This window comes from Lipophrys pholis (assembly GCF_963383615.2).
Source record: "Lipophrys pholis genome assembly, chromosome: 5".
NCBI classification, from domain to species: domain Eukaryota; kingdom Metazoa; phylum Chordata; class Actinopteri; order Blenniiformes; family Blenniidae; genus Lipophrys; species Lipophrys pholis.
In genome coordinates this window covers 6,283,469-6,300,861 of record NC_137628.1, presented here as the reverse complement: position 1 = coordinate 6,300,861, position 17,393 = coordinate 6,283,469, and the positions used below count along the sequence as shown (strand labels likewise).

General features: G+C 41.3%; 1 protein-coding gene across 1 annotated transcript; it reads right to left on the bottom strand.

Moving 5' to 3' along the window:
* Positions 1-14,010: 14,010 nt before the first annotated feature.
* Positions 14,011-17,173, bottom strand: adra2c (adrenoceptor alpha 2C). Its single transcript, XM_080462751.1, has one exon. The coding sequence runs from the start codon at positions 16,862-16,864 to the stop codon at positions 15,512-15,514; it is 1,353 nt and encodes a 450-aa protein (XP_080318877.1). The 5' UTR covers positions 16,865-17,173; the 3' UTR covers positions 14,011-15,511.
* Between the last annotated feature and the right edge of the window lie 220 nt (positions 17,174-17,393).

The window sequence follows — 17,393 nt, the reverse complement described above, 5'->3', positions numbered from 1 at the left end:
AGTAACACAGTAAAAAAATAGCACTGTTCAATAATAATCAAATTTTCCACAACTGAACAAATAAATGGTCTCATTTGGTACAACAGTTCGATTCCCAGAATCTCACATTGCTCCCAGTGGTCCCCTGTATCAGTATGTTAATGTGAATGATCTTGTACAGCTCATTCAGACTGCTCGACTAGTAAAATGTGCTTCATAAGTAAAATCCTTTTACCGTTTATGAGTGGTGATAAATTGAATAAAGCACACTGGCTTTCAAACAGGTTGTATGTTTTGAGTGATGGTTTTAGCACTGTCCAGGCTATTCCCAGACCTAACCATCTGGCCGGACTATTATAAAGTAAGTGCCTTTGCCCAATGAAATCCCATCAAGCTGTGGTGTTGAGCCACCGAGGTAACTTTAAATTAAGCCCGAAATTAAAGCTGTAATTGAAGCAACAACTGGAGGTGTATTCGCTCCAGCTGTGTTTGTGCCTGCGAGCTCATCCTCGGCTCTAAGCGCAGCCGCTGAATGGATGGCTGCTGTCGCGCAGAGGACTAGAGACAGATTGATAGTGGAAGAGGGAGAAGAGGCTGAACGACAGAAGTTGCGATAGCGCGAGGAGTGTGAGACTGATAGCAGACGGTGTTCGGGAGATGCAGTCCTCCATCCGTGCTGGAGGGGAAGGGGAGCTTAGGGGAGAACCCCTAAGACATAAAAGGACAATGTGATGGATTGAAAAATTGATTTTCCCCCTTTTTCAAATGACTCTCCTGAACTTCACGTCTACCTCTTGACTCATCTTCGCACCGCTGACACGTAATACATCCCACACGTACTGTTTCACTGATCCCATACTTTTGTATTCACATCCACTTTCTCATTTGTATTTACTTTCCAGCAGCCGCGCCTCCAGTGTTGTAACACATCAGACACCCTGATAGGAAGCATGACAAATTACATGGTGTTAGTCTCACTCTCTTTGCTTAAAGGTATGAACATGACACGCATTACAGTGCCCTTTATCCTTCCCTGACAGAGCTCCGTTTGTTACCCAGCCGAGTGAGAGATAGGTAGATGTCACCATTTCTATTCTCTGGCACTTTCTTTGCTCTACATATCTCATGCTAATATCCTCAAGTCATTTCAGCACTTTGTGTGTGTGTGTGTGTGTGTGTGTGTGTGTGTGTGGGGGGGGGGGGTTATCTCAGAGAAACAGCTTTGATTACACAACACATAAAGAGGGGAGAAAGCCCTCAGTTGTTCAAGAAATTCCCAGAAATGTAGGGAAGTCGGTGGTTTTGCTGACAACCAAATGCTGAGATGAACATCGATCTTTTCTGTAGACATAAGATGAGAGAACCACAAGTCGGTCGGCGTATCTTCGAGGGAACAGGTGAGGCAGAGCTTTTTACCTGTTGCCATAACAAGGGCAACAAGAAGTCATCAACATCTAATAGTTTGACTAACTACATTTCTGTGTAATCCCATGGCTTTTTCCTCCAAACATTGTGATTATTTTCCATCTACTCGTGCATGCGCAGAAGAACTATTTACTATTGCCCGTGGTGCGCATGCACAATAGCAGCATTTCCCCCGTTTCCACGGAGACTGAGTTTAGTTGTGTTTTCAGTGGCTCCGAGCACCGTTGTCATGTAAACAGACATAAATGCAATGGAGGTTTTGCATTTTCACTTGAAAACATTGTTGTGTTTTCAATTAAAAAGTGAGTTGATCAGTACATCGGCTTCATGGTAGAGGGCAGTGCTGAGCACACGGCTTTCACAGCTTTTTCTATATTCTCTATTCTATAACACAAGCTTACAACAATAAAATAACTCAGTGTAGCCCTCTACTTTTGAAATATGGTAGTACATCAAATACTCTCTATAGTTTGCCAAAGGGGAATTATGATTTTCTCTTTGATTTGCAAATGCCATGTATTTTTACACCTTTATTCTTTTCTTCTTATTTCTTTTAACCTTTTTTTAAAATTAACATGAAATAATTACACCGTGGAAAAGGTATAATTATCACACTAGTAGGGAAGAGGAACGAAGCTCTACACAGTGTCCGCTCCAACATAGGACAAAAAAAATAATTGAAAATACCTCTGTCAATCTATTCCATTCTATTCAAGCTTTTCCTGCACAATATATTTTCCATTCATGTTTGTAATCTGACACCAACATGACGCTTCTGAAACTAAACTGATGCAAACTACTTGAAGGATGAATTTGGTCGTCTTCCTCGTAGATAGTCTGTTTTCTTTATGCAGTGAGAGGTCATCCATACTCTGGTGCACTTGGAAACGTTGATCTGCACCCGGGTGCAGTTCAAATTCCGTGTGAAGTGCTGGCGGATCAAATACAGGAAGTGAGCTGTGTAACCATAGCAGCACATTATAGTGTCTCACACGTTGTTGTAGGTTTTTTTGGGGGGGGGGGGGGGGGGGGGTTCTGTACAGCTTCTTTCTTTACGTGTGTCAGGCAACATGCTGAATGTCTCATGTCCATGACTGCTCCTCATGCTGGGAAGCTTCTAGTAAAAACAAAAACCCAAGAACAGCAATGAATTGTTGCTGCTGCTGCATGGATTGATTTACATTTTTGACCCCGGACAATCGATGAGCAGAGTTTTCTTCTTCCTTGTGCTTTTTAAATTTCTGGTCGATGTTTGATTGGAGCTCAACTCAATCTGTGGCTGTTGAGGCTGATTTTACGGCCTATACTGGAAAGCTTTGATTTTCAGTTCGATTTAATTGATTGTGTTGATGTCGCTCAGTCTGAAGACCTTCACAGCAGAAATGAGTCGTACCTGAGATGTCTGATGGCGAGAAACACCTGCAGCACAAACGCAGGCAGCGGCTGAGGGTTGAGCGGCTGGTTCAGAGAGGAAAGAAACCTCAATCGACACAGTGCAGGTTTATTTGATAGGAAACCGGCCAACAGGAACTTTTGAGCTTTTCCCAGCAGCTACTACCTGGAGAGAAAACAAGCAATGGCGAAGAGAGACGCAGAGGTACTGTCATGCAGCGGTGGCAGCTCTGTGCTCTTTAAAAGGTAAAACACAATCTCTGTGTCAACCGCGTTTATTAAAGCCATCGATTCATTGGCTGAAGCTCTTCAGCTGGATTACGTTCGTCTGCAGGAGATTTCCCGCTGTGAACTGAAGGACTCACTTAAAGCAGCTGCTGTCTCTCTATTTTATGCTCAGCAAACGCGGAGAAATAGTAATGCTCAGAAAGTATGGCTTCTGGCAGTTTTAGTGTCGATTAAACAAATCCTGATGTGATGATCGCAGGGCTGCCAGATTTTGATATCGGCTCCCTGTGAAATTTGTTTTAACTTCTTGTTCAAAGAACACTTTTTTTTCGTTTGAGATGAAAACCAGTGTAAAAACATCGATTGGAGGGGAGTTTTGTCTGAAAGACAGATTGGACATTGTACGTCAATTGATTGAAAATAAGATATGGACCTTTTGGGGGTTTTTTCCCCCATCAGATCACTGACACAGCGAGCTCTTATAATGTTCCAAAGACTTTTATATGAACACATTTGCTTTTTTTGAGCGAAGAAAGATCACATTTTTCTTAAGAAATTTACGGATGAGACACTGTTTCATAGAAGATTCCCCACAATTTCCCATTAAACCCCCCCCAAACAGCATATTTGACTGATCATGCCTGCCAACCCAACAGAAAACGGGATGATCTCATCAGTGTGACAATTCTTTCCTAATCAAATTAGCTCAAATATACCAGGAATTGATCCTATACAGGAGTGATTCTCAAGCTTTCACTTGAGGGACCCAAATTGTTAGCGACCCCGCCCACCACCACCACCACCACCTACGCCACACCCCTTTACAATTACAAAAAAAAAAGTTGGAGGAGGCTCATAACACATTATATGGGAAATACAGTCTCTTTGTTATATTCTATAATGATTATTTCATCTCCTCTGAGGCCCACACACATGTTCTCTGTATCTCTCTTGGTTCATTCCTTTTTTGTTTTTGATAGATTCATCTTTCTATTTATCCTGACACGCCACCATTTTTAATCCCGCTGCTGGCTTTACAAGCTTCCCTTTGTGTATGTTGGAGACGGGATGTTCACCTTCAACATGCCCACATCCTCCTAATACTGTTAAACTTTCATATAGTAATTCAAAAAAAAGGTGTTTTTGATTCTGTTCATTTGTAGAATTGAAAAATTCAATAAAGAACATGTGAAGAAAGAAAACTAAATAGAAGGGCATCTTCTGGTCAGGGTGGTGCTACTATTCATTCACAATCAAATGGTGTTTTAGGTAAAAAAAATAATATAGTTGTAGCAGGAGGATCATTTTACGGTCAAAAATGTATTTAATGTGAAAGTTGGCCGCCTTGTAATTAAAAAGGTTGAGGACTTAATACTAGTATACTTTTACTTCATGACCTTGTGCTAAGCCAGCTAATTACCTTTCAACTATTGCTCATGTAAAATGTGCAATAATGATAATACATTGTATTTATCGCCCAAGGTCACTGTACATAACGAACCAAAAAAAAAAATATATATATATAATGTGATAACATAATAAGCATTCAGGGATTTGCAGCAGACCGAAAATGTTTAAAACAAATATGCTTTTTTAAAAACATGTTTGTGTGTGCTATTAGGATGTTTCGTATATATTACGGTAGTAATCCTTTCAGTATGTGATGGAATAGGAAGATCCAGGTTGAAGGTGTGCTGAGGATTTTCTTGTGAATAATATAATACTGTCGCTTCTCCCGACATCCTCGACCGTAATCTCTTTCAAATCCATCACAACGTTGCTCCGTGTTTACGAGCTCGCTGCCGTACATCTGCATCCGTCTGCGTTGGTGTAAAGCCACTGAACAGTGAAACTATTATCAGTGGTGCGTGCCTCAGCTCCAGTGTGTAGGAGAAGAATAGCACAAGCCGATGGTAACATTTCACAGGCAAATTTCACATGACACCAACATGCAGTCACGTGAAGTTGATTGGAAAAAGTTTCTTCGAACGGCTTCTCTTATGAACATTTGTCTTATTATGTCTGTGTCTTCTGAGAACAGAAAATGTCAAACAAATGTGGAGACAGCACCAGTAAAATAGGGTCATAATAACCCTCGCCTTTGGGCTCCGTTGGTTTCGAGTGAAAAGAAAGTTTCTTGGGATTTTTTACAATTTGCTTGGTGCCTTTGCGGTTTTGGCCCTGGGGCGTTATGTATGTATGACACTCCTGGTCTATGGGGTGCATCGCAATGCACTTTGGAAAGGCTATTTGAAAGAGGGAATATGGAATTAAAGACAGTTGTGGGCAGGAAGAGAGCTGGAAAAGACATTCTCACTCAGGTTTTCATAGATTAAAGGAGCTCAGCTGAAAGTATCTCTCAACAAAAAGAAGGGAGGCGGTGCCACAAATCTGCCCCAAAAATCACAAAACACACCTGCTGAACTGAACCGGTGACAGAAAACTTATTACAGCACGTCTCAGGGAAGTCGAGCTTCAAAACTTAGTTGCAGGGCAAGAGAGTTCCCCTTTGAACGATGAGCTGCTTTACAATCTGGTGAGCTCTGATTTGCCATTTGCCACCCACTAAACTGTCATGCAGATCAGCCAAACTGACGGCATGTGTGAGGGAGGCAGAGAAGACGGCGGATCCAGGAGGTCAGGCTGAAGTGAAGGCATCATCATCATCGTCATCTCCTTCTTCTTCTTCATCGTCATCATCACCGGCTCTGGGGGAAGGCAGCACAGTGCAGCGCTTTAAAGATTGATGCTGTTGAAGCTCACTGCATGACTACATCTCCTTTTATATTGTCTCCTCAAAGAATGAACTTGTCTCATGTGAGCAGCAAAGGCTTCAAACCCGAGTCGAGGTAGAGTCAGATTTAAAAAGAGCAGTGAAATAAATCTTTGAAATTACCTCTAAAAAATGGCATGAAAACTGTTTTTGGTGGGTTTTGGTGCCTGATAATCTGTCCGGCCACTCCAACTTCCTGTTGGTTATTTTCCAAAAAACATCACTGTGTATTACAAAGCATGTGCACGTTTCCTGACAAATATTTGCTGATTGAGCCAATTTAATTACGTTACCACTGAATTGATTAAGTCAGATGGGTCAGTCAATGATTAAGTCTGAAAGCAGCATCATGTTTCATCCAAACATCTGACTGAAACTACCAGAACAAGACAAAACAGATCACAGTAGAAGTACAGGAAATGAATACACACGTCCTGAAAGCTTAGAAAAATCAGGATTGCTTGGATTAAAACATTAATGCATACAGGCGTTGAATCCATGTTTGCATCTTTCATGACGGTTGAGCTGTGAAGCCCAAGGATGTGACCCCCTGACACAGCGAGCACTTTACCGAGGGCAGGGCCGCCATGGAAGCGGATATTCAGCAGATAAATAAATAAGTATGCGAGCGGCAGGGAGTTGAAGGGTGTGTTGTAATTATCCCAGCTCCGTGGTGAACTCTCACCCAGGTCAGACCTCTGGCTGTAGTTAAAGGTCTCTGAAGATCAGAGCTTTTTATCAGGAGCAAAGTACACACTTCTGCCAGAAGCATTTGGATCAGGGTCCATTTATACAGCAACGATTTCGAGTGAAAACGCAAAACTTTCATTTTTGGGTGTTTGTTTACACGACATCGGTGCTCAGAGCCACTGAAAATGAGACTTTTTTTCACTGCCTTTGATACTCAGTTTAAACCGGAAGATAACGACAAACAGTGAGATGGCGTCCAGTTTGGAGATAACTCCATTAAGAAATTGAAGATGAATAGCACACAAGAAATATATCCTGTGATTGAAATTATGATGCATGCATACAGCTCAAACAGTAAATGTGTTCAGGTAATTTGTGTGGTATATAAAAACAGATAATGTGCAGGTAATTCATCAATGTACCAACAAATTGTATGTGACCATCTCAACAGAAGTTTGGTATGAAATGTGTGAATCTCAACATACTTCCAAGAGTTCTCAGCAGCTCACGATGTTTAATTGGAAGCGTTTAATAAAAAATTTTCATTTGTTAAAAAAAAGAAAGTTATAAAAAAAGAAAATGAAACTGTGGAAATTTTTGAAAATGCTCAGGCTCCGTGTAGATGGTAGAAACGCTACTGCACATGCGCACCACCGCTGTGGTAAATAATTCTTCTGCACATGCTCAGATGATGGGCGATCACAATGTTTTCCTCCATTATGTCACGACTCCCAGTCCATAGTCTCCTGGGAATTGGTAGTTTTATAGTTGTCACCATAGTAACAATCCAACTTGGTCTTCTGTCAATACAAATGTCCACGTACTGACATTGTTAATGTTTATAGCATATTGTTCACTGCTCCATGTGTTTGTGGGTTAATTACAAAAAAATCAACAGCACCCACTAGTGGATCAACATGAAAACGACATTGTTGTCAGCGTTTCTTCTGTTGCCGTGTAAATGTGAAATATTTCTGACACGAAAAGGTGAAAACATTGAATTTTCACTTAAAACTGTGTCATGTAAATGTTTAATGCAATCAACCAGTCCGTTTAAAAGCTCCCATTAGGCTTAGGAACGACATTGTACACAAATCTAGTGCGGCCAGTACACAAAGCAGTAGCATCTCGGGAGGATACACTAAATGATGCATTGTTATGGGTTTCATCTTCCTCATCTTTATCCCCATTAATCACTCGATTGCCTCCATATTTTACCAACATACAGTTTGTCTGAAAAGAGTCTCTGTGGAAAAGATCTTTTCAGAATGCCTCTTTTTTTGTTAAATTGAAAGATTGTTCTTAAGCTTTATAGAATAAACAAAAACGGCTAATCTAACATGCATATTTTCATATATACTTAATATAAATTATGCATTACTCTGATGTATTGTTGCGTGTACATTCCCCTTATTAATGCAAATATGTGCATAAATTGATACAATATTTATTTAAACGTGTCTCTAAAACCGTGTTTAAATTGAATTTTTTCTTACTCTTCTCTCTTTTTTCCATATTAGAAATACCTATTAAACAACCAAAGATGGATCAATGAAATTACAGTTGAGATGGTGCAAAGTGAGATGCTGAAGCAGTGTGTGTGTAGCACAAATGTTAGAATAATGAACATGTAACAAAAAATCATTCATAACTCTTTATTGGACAGATGATTTGTTTTATGGGGGGGGGGGGGGGGTGTAACACCTTAATTTCTTCACATTCTTTCCAAATGAAAAATACGTTAATGACCATCAAAGCATAAATGAATACATGAGCCAAATATTGAGTTACAAGAGCTACGTAAAGTAGAGGTGCCAAACACATTTTAGTTAAGGTGCCAGATTCAGATTCAGCCCAATTTCATCTTGAGGGGACCTGCCTGGTAAAATACTACCATAACAATCTTTAAATTTAAATTTTAAAGGTTTGTTGTTGTTGTCAGTGTACTTGCCATTGGATCATTCTCTGCACGTGTGGTTTCATAACAAAAACAACAACACCCACTACTGGTCCAACATGAAAACTCCATCGTTTTCAATGTCTCTAAAAGGACATCAAGTAAACAAGAAACATTTCCTAAGCGAAACCTCAGAAACGATGCTTTTTCACTTCGGGTAAACTGAGCCTTAATTAGGAAACGATGTCTGCTACATGTGAATCTTTTGACTATCATGTTATGAAGAAGGATAAATGTATGCGTTTGTGTATGTTGTGGAGGTCTGATGGTCTCATTTGGTATTAAATTGATACAGTTGATTTGATTCCATCTAGCTGTTTCGATATTGATGAGCAGGAGTGTCATGGTTGCGTTGAGGACAGCAGATGGTCACACTGAGCCCGACAGCGGGACAAACCACACAGGAGGCATAAACTTGAACCAAAGCCCACACTTTGTATCTGCTCCTTATCTCACTTCAACATGTAATTACACACTTTTTTATGAACAAAAGTGGAACTGTTGCGGCCCAAAATGTAACAGAAGTGCACCTGAAGTTGATGATTCAGTTGGGTTGAACGGTTTATGAATGGAAGATCTTCATAACCAAGATGTGCACTGCAAACCAAACACCGCAGATCTTTTTCTTCTCAAGGTGATTTTCCCTCTGCTGACTCATGTTGGGTGACGCGGTAACATCAACCTGCTCAGGTGACCGTCTTCACCACCAGTTTATGAATTTACATTGATCAGAGAGGCCTCAACGTACTAAAGTGAGGAGCTTTGTGGGGGAAAAAATGCTAATGCATGAAAGAACACAGACAAAGAAAAGATAGTAATTGCACAGATTTCCTGCATAAAATCAGCTGTAAACATCTTAAGAAGCTGATATGTAAATGTTCTCACGACGTGGTGCTCACATCTTAATGAGAAGCAGACTGCTGGTGCACATTTATGGGAGTGACATGATGATTATAATAATACAGAATAGAGGAATCACACAGCTAAGACTGGGATATTTAATGTGCTGATCCAGCTTATTGGATCTGGTTGAAAGACAAGAGGACAGTCCATCACAGGGCAAACAGACAATCTGAAGACCATTTAGAGCAAGGGTGTCAAACATAAGGCCTGTGGGCCAAAACCAGCCTTCAGCACAACACTGAGACCCGAGCTGAGATATCAATGATGCTGCCATGAAAGCTCGCTCAGGAGGAGTTTGTAAGAACATGCATATCAGGAGTATTTTTTTTTTTGACGTTTCATTTTATTCAAATTGGTTTAAAGTTGAGATCGTAGTCAGTTTCTGGAGTAATTGTAGGCATTTTTGTCACGTATACTCTGCTACAACAAAGTGTGAATTTAAAGGTTATTATGGCACTATTTTACCAGTCAGGCCCAAACAAGATGGTATTGGACTGTTTGTGACCCCCGAACGCATCATTTTGCAGTTTCCGTTGAAGGAAAGTTTCCCATTTACACTGCAACGTTTAGAAAATGACCACTGAAGACTATTTAATTTTCACGAGTGGTTGTTTTTTTTTTTTTTTTTTTTTCTGTAATAAAACCACAAACATACATGAGCAGAGAACACCACGCTATAAAGATTAACAATGGGAGTACAGGGACATTCGTATGGACAGACGACCAAGATGGATTGTCATTACGTTGAATGTTTTTTTAAATAGTTGTGTTTACAGTGACTCCAAGCACCGTTGTCGTGTCTTAGAATCATCAATTTGACATGTAAATTAGTTTTTTAGCTGGAGAAGTAAACCAGAATAACCCAAATAAACTCATACATGCACAGGGAGAACATGCAAACTCTGCAGAAAGACTCCCAAACCTGAGCCCAAGCTGGTGATATTCTCACTGCGGTTACATTTCTGATCACAACATCACCCTGGAGAAGTAATCCGTCCCACAGATGAGCAGTGTTCAGGTGATAACAGTGGACATTTAAACTGTAGTAACAGATGCCTTTAATTTTACTGTATATTACCGCCCTCTTCGTGGCGGATTACCAAAAGAAGAAGTGACTGAAATGGCTCCTCCGAGCAGGAGGGTGATCTCTGAACACAGAGACAAATAGAGACACCACCCTGTTACTGTGGCTGGGAGTGCCGAGAGTATGATCCTCAGACCTGCATCAACTTTCAAAGCGCTCCCTCGCTGCTGCTTTGGTCTTTATCATTTACTGCGAATGCAGCTCAGCCCCTCCCTGCAGGCTCTGGCTCGCCCTGGTGATGGGCACAGAGATAAGTTGTTTCATAATCGGATTTTAGAGTCTTAGTTGTGTATGAGGATACCATACTCTCTGTTCTCTGTGTCATACAGTAGCTTTAGTTTAACATGCTTATAACAACATTTTCTGGATTATGAAAAGGTGATGGAGTGTTTGTCTCAGTAATGATATTTGGAAAGCAGGTCAACTAAGTTCATCTCTACTTGCTGTTTACAGTGATTTATCTTTGATATGAGTCAATTTGTAACCTGATCCTACGCTCCTTTGTGTTTATATTAGACATATATTGAACCGGCATAAATCCACTAAACATTTTGTCATATGAAATTCGAAACAGAAGTTATCCATAAAGATTTCTTGTCCAGGCTCACCAGGTCTTTACTATTCAAACAACATTTCAAAAGCAAAAACTGAGGCTTTCCATCTCGAGTGTCATGACTCCCAGTCCATATTCTCCTGGTACTCCCATTGTTAATGTTTATAGCTTATTGTTCTCTGCATGCCCTTGTGTGTGGTTTCATTACAAAAACAAACAGCACCCACTAGTGGCCCAACATGAAAAGAAACATCGCCGTCACTAAATGATGCATTTACTGACGACCCACAGAACAAGATAAAGACAGAAAACTAGGATATTATATTGCAAGTAAACGCAATACATTCATATTAAAATCGAGGTTTTGATTCCAGCAGCACGTACGCCTCACTACTTTTCTGTGCAAAGTCTGCTTATTTATTATTCAGTTAATTTTCCACGAGTACTGCAAAAGCCTGTTCCGATAACATTCATTTGAAATAATTTGCTGACTCTGGAATGGCTCATCGTTAATGTGACAATGTGTGAATGTGTCCTATCCAGGACGTATCCTGACTGGTCTTGATGCCCGTTTGACCCTGAATTAGATAAAGTACTAAAGATGGGTGGATACAGTCCAGAACTTTGTACGTAATATGGAGAAAGACTCTCTTTGTTGTTTTTTTAGCCATTTCTGCTTAGTTCTCGTCCCTCTGGTTCTAATTGCACCTGCATGTTTCTGGTCTAATGACATGAGAAAGACTGGTACTTCTGTCCAAGTTAGAGCTTGGATGAACTTTCTTTGTTGACTTTTAGGTGTAGAAGACAAATGGAGGGTTGTTCACGTTCGAGAAAATTTGTCAAAACTTAAGATTTTTACAGTTCAGCTGTGCTGCAATCGAATCGGTTCCTGAGTCATTAAGGATCAATGTTGGACACGTGTTGTTTGCAGTCATACAATACGATGAATAAAGAAAAATGTTTATTTTTTTCTTGTGGGCTCTAAATAGGCGGACAAACTCCGTGTTTTTTATTGTTCATTCCAGTAAACTGCGTTATACACGAGGTTGCAGATTTACTTTACTCTAACCTCGGGTTGTTGATTCAGGTACAAAATAAATGTTGATTCTGGTACATTCATGTAAGACATGTTAATACTCATCAACCGTCACGAAGTCTCAGTAGAAGCAATATAAATACACACATTTACTTTTTGCTATAAACTGAGAATAGAGTGAAGAAATTAACAATGATGTGTTTTTAAAAACAACTTGCACAAAATACTTCACCATCTGAAAAATAATTACTCCCCATTCATTCCACAGCCGGCATATTAGAAATTATAATGAGTCTTTCACATCCTTTTACACTGGTTTTATAAACAAACCCTCATTCCGCTCAAGTAAAAAGGCTGTATAAATTAAAGTAGTTGTGCTAATTATTGAGATGCGTGTTATTTTTGTAGAGTTTCCTAAAATAGATTTGCTTTTTAGCAAAGCATCCCCAATTTGCAATCAGACTGATGCATTTATCTTAAAAACGGCTAAAAAAGCAACTGTGTTTGAACATCAGCACTTGTCACAGAAAACTACAGTAACTGTATCTATTTCTAAACATCTATTATGTAATGTTTAGTGCACTCTTGTGGAATTAACTCATTGTTTTGTAGGACTGTGCTACTCAATATTGTATTGGGGATGTTCAAGAGGGAAGAAAAGCCCATTTTGAAACATATTTGAACTTTTTTCCCTCTTTTTCCCTCACTTTGCTGTGGATAGGATTGTTTCATTGGCTTGTAATGGTGTACTATAATGGACTATAGAAATATCCTTCAAGAATTAGGGGTTTAGAAATTCAATTTAATTTAGTAGGGATGCATCGATACCTATGCCAGTATGGGGTCTGATACTGCAGTACTGATACTCCCATAAGCTGATACAGTTGAGTACTACGTGACGTCATGCGACATCAACGTCATCTGGCGGCACGCCAGAGATCATGACCAACGGCCGCAGTTTGGAGATTCTTTCATATTAATGAGAATGACAAACATAAGACTGTCTGTAAATAATGTTCAGCTAAAATATCAAGAGGATGCGAAAGATATATTTTGTAAAACACCAGCAAATTAAGCGCCAACATAATTAGCCCAATGTTGCTCATTAGTTTAACTGCTCGGTACATCCAGTAGCACCAAGCCATGCTACATGCTAAAGTGTTTCGGGGCTCGCTCTACAGCAATGCAACATGCTATACATGAATAACGGGTGAGTGAAACACTCATTAACAGAGAGCTCGGGCTACCATCTACAGTACGCAGAAAGCCTAGCATAGATATACGCTACACACTGCCCTATGTGTATTGTACACTGTGAGGCCGTTGAAGGTGTGTCTTGTTTCGACACAGAAGCTGCAGGGATGGTGTTCATGGCAACGCATAGCCTTTGTGTATCGATTGCATATAAAGTATAAATCAAACCTAATTGCATTGGTACTTGTATCGGCATATAGCTAAAGGTTGGGACTTGTACTCATCCTTAAAAAAGTGGTATCGGTGCGTCCCTATATTTTAGTGATTGACCTGTCCTGGCCAAAAGAAGGTGTTGCAGTAAAAGCTGAACGTTAAGAATCAGCAGTCATTCCAATGGAAAAGGAGAAACACCTGCAGTCACATCCAGTCACGGAAACTTTTCCTACTTATTTAAATTTGAACATCTTAAATTGCATGCGAGACAATAGCTGAAGTCTGTTGTAGAAAAGTTGACCCAGAAATTCACTTCGCCACGCTGCGAATATCTGAAGTCTATTTCGATATCATTTACATTTCCATCACACGTTTTCAAGTCGAGTCATTTCGACTATAAATCCTGCTACAGCAACATCACACCGTGGGATCCGCCTTAAAATGGCTGCAACCTTAAAAAAAAGCAGCAGTCGTCATATTTTTTGAGTCACAGCAGTGATAATGAACAATAGTGACCCAGTGGGGGGGGGGGGGGGTGTAACCTCAGTGGATTACCAGTAATGAGCAATGCAGTCATGCACTCCGTCATGTCTTTATTTGATCTTTCAAATGTGCTTAAAGCAGAGAAATAAACACTTGTTCTTTTTAGAAAAAAAGGACAGAAGTTGGTGCAACATCAAAATCTCTCAGCGTGTTGTTCATTATACAAACAAAACATGTCTTTTGCGATCATATTAATACATGTGTGATTATGAGGCACCACACTAATAATACTTTACTATCTTTAGTTATTTACACAAGGAGAAAGAGGGCAAAAAACGTAGCATTAGCCCTTCTGGCCGTAAATGTTTGAGCTGTAAAGATGAAGATTCTGGCAGTATAAACCCTTTGTATATCTTTGTGTGTATGATAATAATGTGTACATCTGTTCTTAAGCGTGTGCAAGCAGCAAACATGAAGACAAAGCTGTAAGGTGTTCAGGTTTCTATTTCTTTTTTGATGGGCGAGAGAAGATAAGTGACAATAAAATCACATGAAAAGACAAACACTGGACCGGAGAGAAACAAGCAGGCTTACACACACACACACACACACACACACACACACACACACACACACACACACACACACACACACACACACACACACACAGATCCTTCAACACAGATCCATGTTACACACGTCTCTTTACACACACGCACACACACACACACACACACACACACACACACACACACACACACACACACACACACACACAGTGAAATGCCTCAGTAGATGCCCATCTGCCTCCAGCTTCTTTCTCAGAGAAGAGAGGAAGGTGCAAACACATGCCTGGAGAAGGAAATGTGCCGGTGATGCAGCTCTTACTGTACATGCCGTCCAGCCCGGGTTTGCGATAAACTAATGAAGAGTTCCACAGTTCTCACTTTTTTCAGCCTCACACAGAACACTGGAGAAGGAACATGACTGTGGATTACAGGATGAGTCTACAGTTTCTTTTTGTTTTTTGAAATTAGTTTTGCTACTTTAGCAGTAAGCAAGGAGCCCCTTCGTCCCATTGGTCCTCATATTGAGAGTGTGACGTCGTAGAAAGGTCAAGAAAAAAAAAAAAAACACTGAGTGAGAGACAGGAAAAAGGTACAATAATCCAAAGTCACAAACAAGCAAGGTTTGTGTGGAGATTGTCAAGGCCTTCGCATTAGACTCAGTGAATGAGGTCACATTGTAAATTGAGCATCTCTGTAAACTCTTTGCCTTCCGTGAGTTTCATTGGAGAGTGACCACTGTGACGGGCATGCATCACAGTAACCGTGGGAAGTCAATGAGGTGGTGAAATGACTCCAAGTCCATGTCCGTCCACCAGTGAAAGACGACTAAAGACTGTACTCTCGTATTTTAAGCCCACTTTTGTACTTCAGGTTTTATTTCTTTATCCATTCGGTCACCTCTGATACAATCCCTGAAAGTAAAGGTGACGAAGCACCTCAGGCCGGCACTTCATCAGACTCCTCCGATCGGTGTGAATACGATGTCTGCAGGGTAAATCGCCTCCTACAAAGCCACTCCTTTGCAGGATTCTCTCAGAAAGAGCGTTTCCAGGACTTACAGAGGATCTTCTGAAAAGCTCTACGGAAGTCCTGGTTGAAGATGGTGTAGATGACTGGATTCAGCGAGCTGTTGCAGTAGCCAATCCAGAAAAAGAACTTGAAGAGTGTTTTAGGAACCTCGCATGGTTCACGACAGATTCCATACAGGCTGTAGGAGAAGAAGAACGGGAACCAGCACACGACGAAAACGCCCATTACGACAGCGAGGACGAAGGTGAACCGTTTTTCACGTGCGGCAGAAACTTTCTTGCGGTTGACGGTGCTCCGGCGTTTGCGACGGGACGAGAACAGCTCCATGGACTTGGAACTGGCACGGGATTTCCTGCTGGAGTATTTGGAGGCAGAGCTGCTTTTCCGACTGGACTTCCTGTCCTTCTTGTCCTCGTGGTGGTGCTTCGAGGAACCGGAACATTTTTTGGGCTTCTCGTCTGACGAGCTGCTGTCGTCGTAGTCGTCATCGTGGTCAGTCGAAGGGTGTTTCGGATGGTTTGGCAGAGAGGCTCGGACCCCCTGCTCCTGACAGTGCCCGTTCTCACGCTCCTCGTCTTTCATGCTCCCGCCCCTGCTGGACTTTATAGACCCGCCTATGCCGGGCTCGGCTTTGTCCATCCCATTTTCCAATGGTGAATCCACGTCCCTCTTCTTCTCTGACATTGTTCTCGTCCGGGTTTTTGCCACTTGGTAGATCCGAATGTAGACCAAGATCATGATAACACAGGGGGCAAAGAAGGACCCGATGCTGGAGTAGAGGATGTACCAGGTCTCATCATTCAGACCACACTGGGGATTGGCATCACTGCTAGTCTTATCCATCGATATCAGAGGGGGAAATGAGATGACTGCTGAAATCAACCAAACCACCACAATCATGCCCTTAACTCTTTTAGGTGTTCTCTTTAAGTTATACTCGACCGCCTGTGTCACTGACCAGTACCTGTCCAAACTAATAGCACACAGGTGAACAATCGAAGAGGTGCAGAATAAAACATCCAGAGCCAAGTAGATGTCACACCAGATCTTGCCAAAAAACCAGTAGCCCATAAGTTCATTAGCCAGTGAAAAGGGCATGACCAGAGTGGCTACCAGTATGTCTGCACTGGCCAGAGAGACAAGAAAGAGGTTTTGGGGTGGTTTCAGAGCTCTGCTGGTTAAAACAGCAATAACAACCAAAACGTTTCCGACTATTGTGAACAAAATGAGAAAGCTGACAAGTCCAGCCAGACCCCAGATAGCGAGCTGGCTGTACTGGCTCTCAGAGGTGGAATTAGAAGAGATGTTCTCCGCCTCTGTCCTTTCCTCCAAGCTGGAAAAATTTAAGAAATCCATCTTCAAGTCGAGACTGTGACTTTTAAAAAATGTAAAGGTGCGTAAATAAAAGGTAGAGATATCTCGGCGAGAGTTGCGCGCATATTTCACCACAGAAATCAGCAAAAAACGGCATTTTCCTTGCGTCCCCTCCACCTGCAGTCCTCCACATCTCGCATGCAAGAAGAGAGAAAAGGAGAGAGAGATAGAGGAGGTGGTGAAAGGAGGTCGGAATGTTCAAGTCTGTTTAAGTCCTTATTCCAAAGATGAGATGCAAAATTTCCACGGTCAGGAAGCGCGCGCCCTCCTCAACGCGTCTTCTCCCATCCCAACTGCGCCCGCATCTCTCCTCCTCCTCCTCTTCATCTCCTCCTCCTCCTCTCCTCCTCCTCCGCCTCCCGCTGTGTCCGGAGAGAGGTTTGTAGCAACCACGTGTCTTTTAATTAGAAGGAACTAGCGGGTACGCGCTCCGCCCCGGAGGAGAGATGGCAGCGATTATTAGAGGACAAGACAGATCAAGCATGTATAGAAAAAAAAAAATTAAACCAAA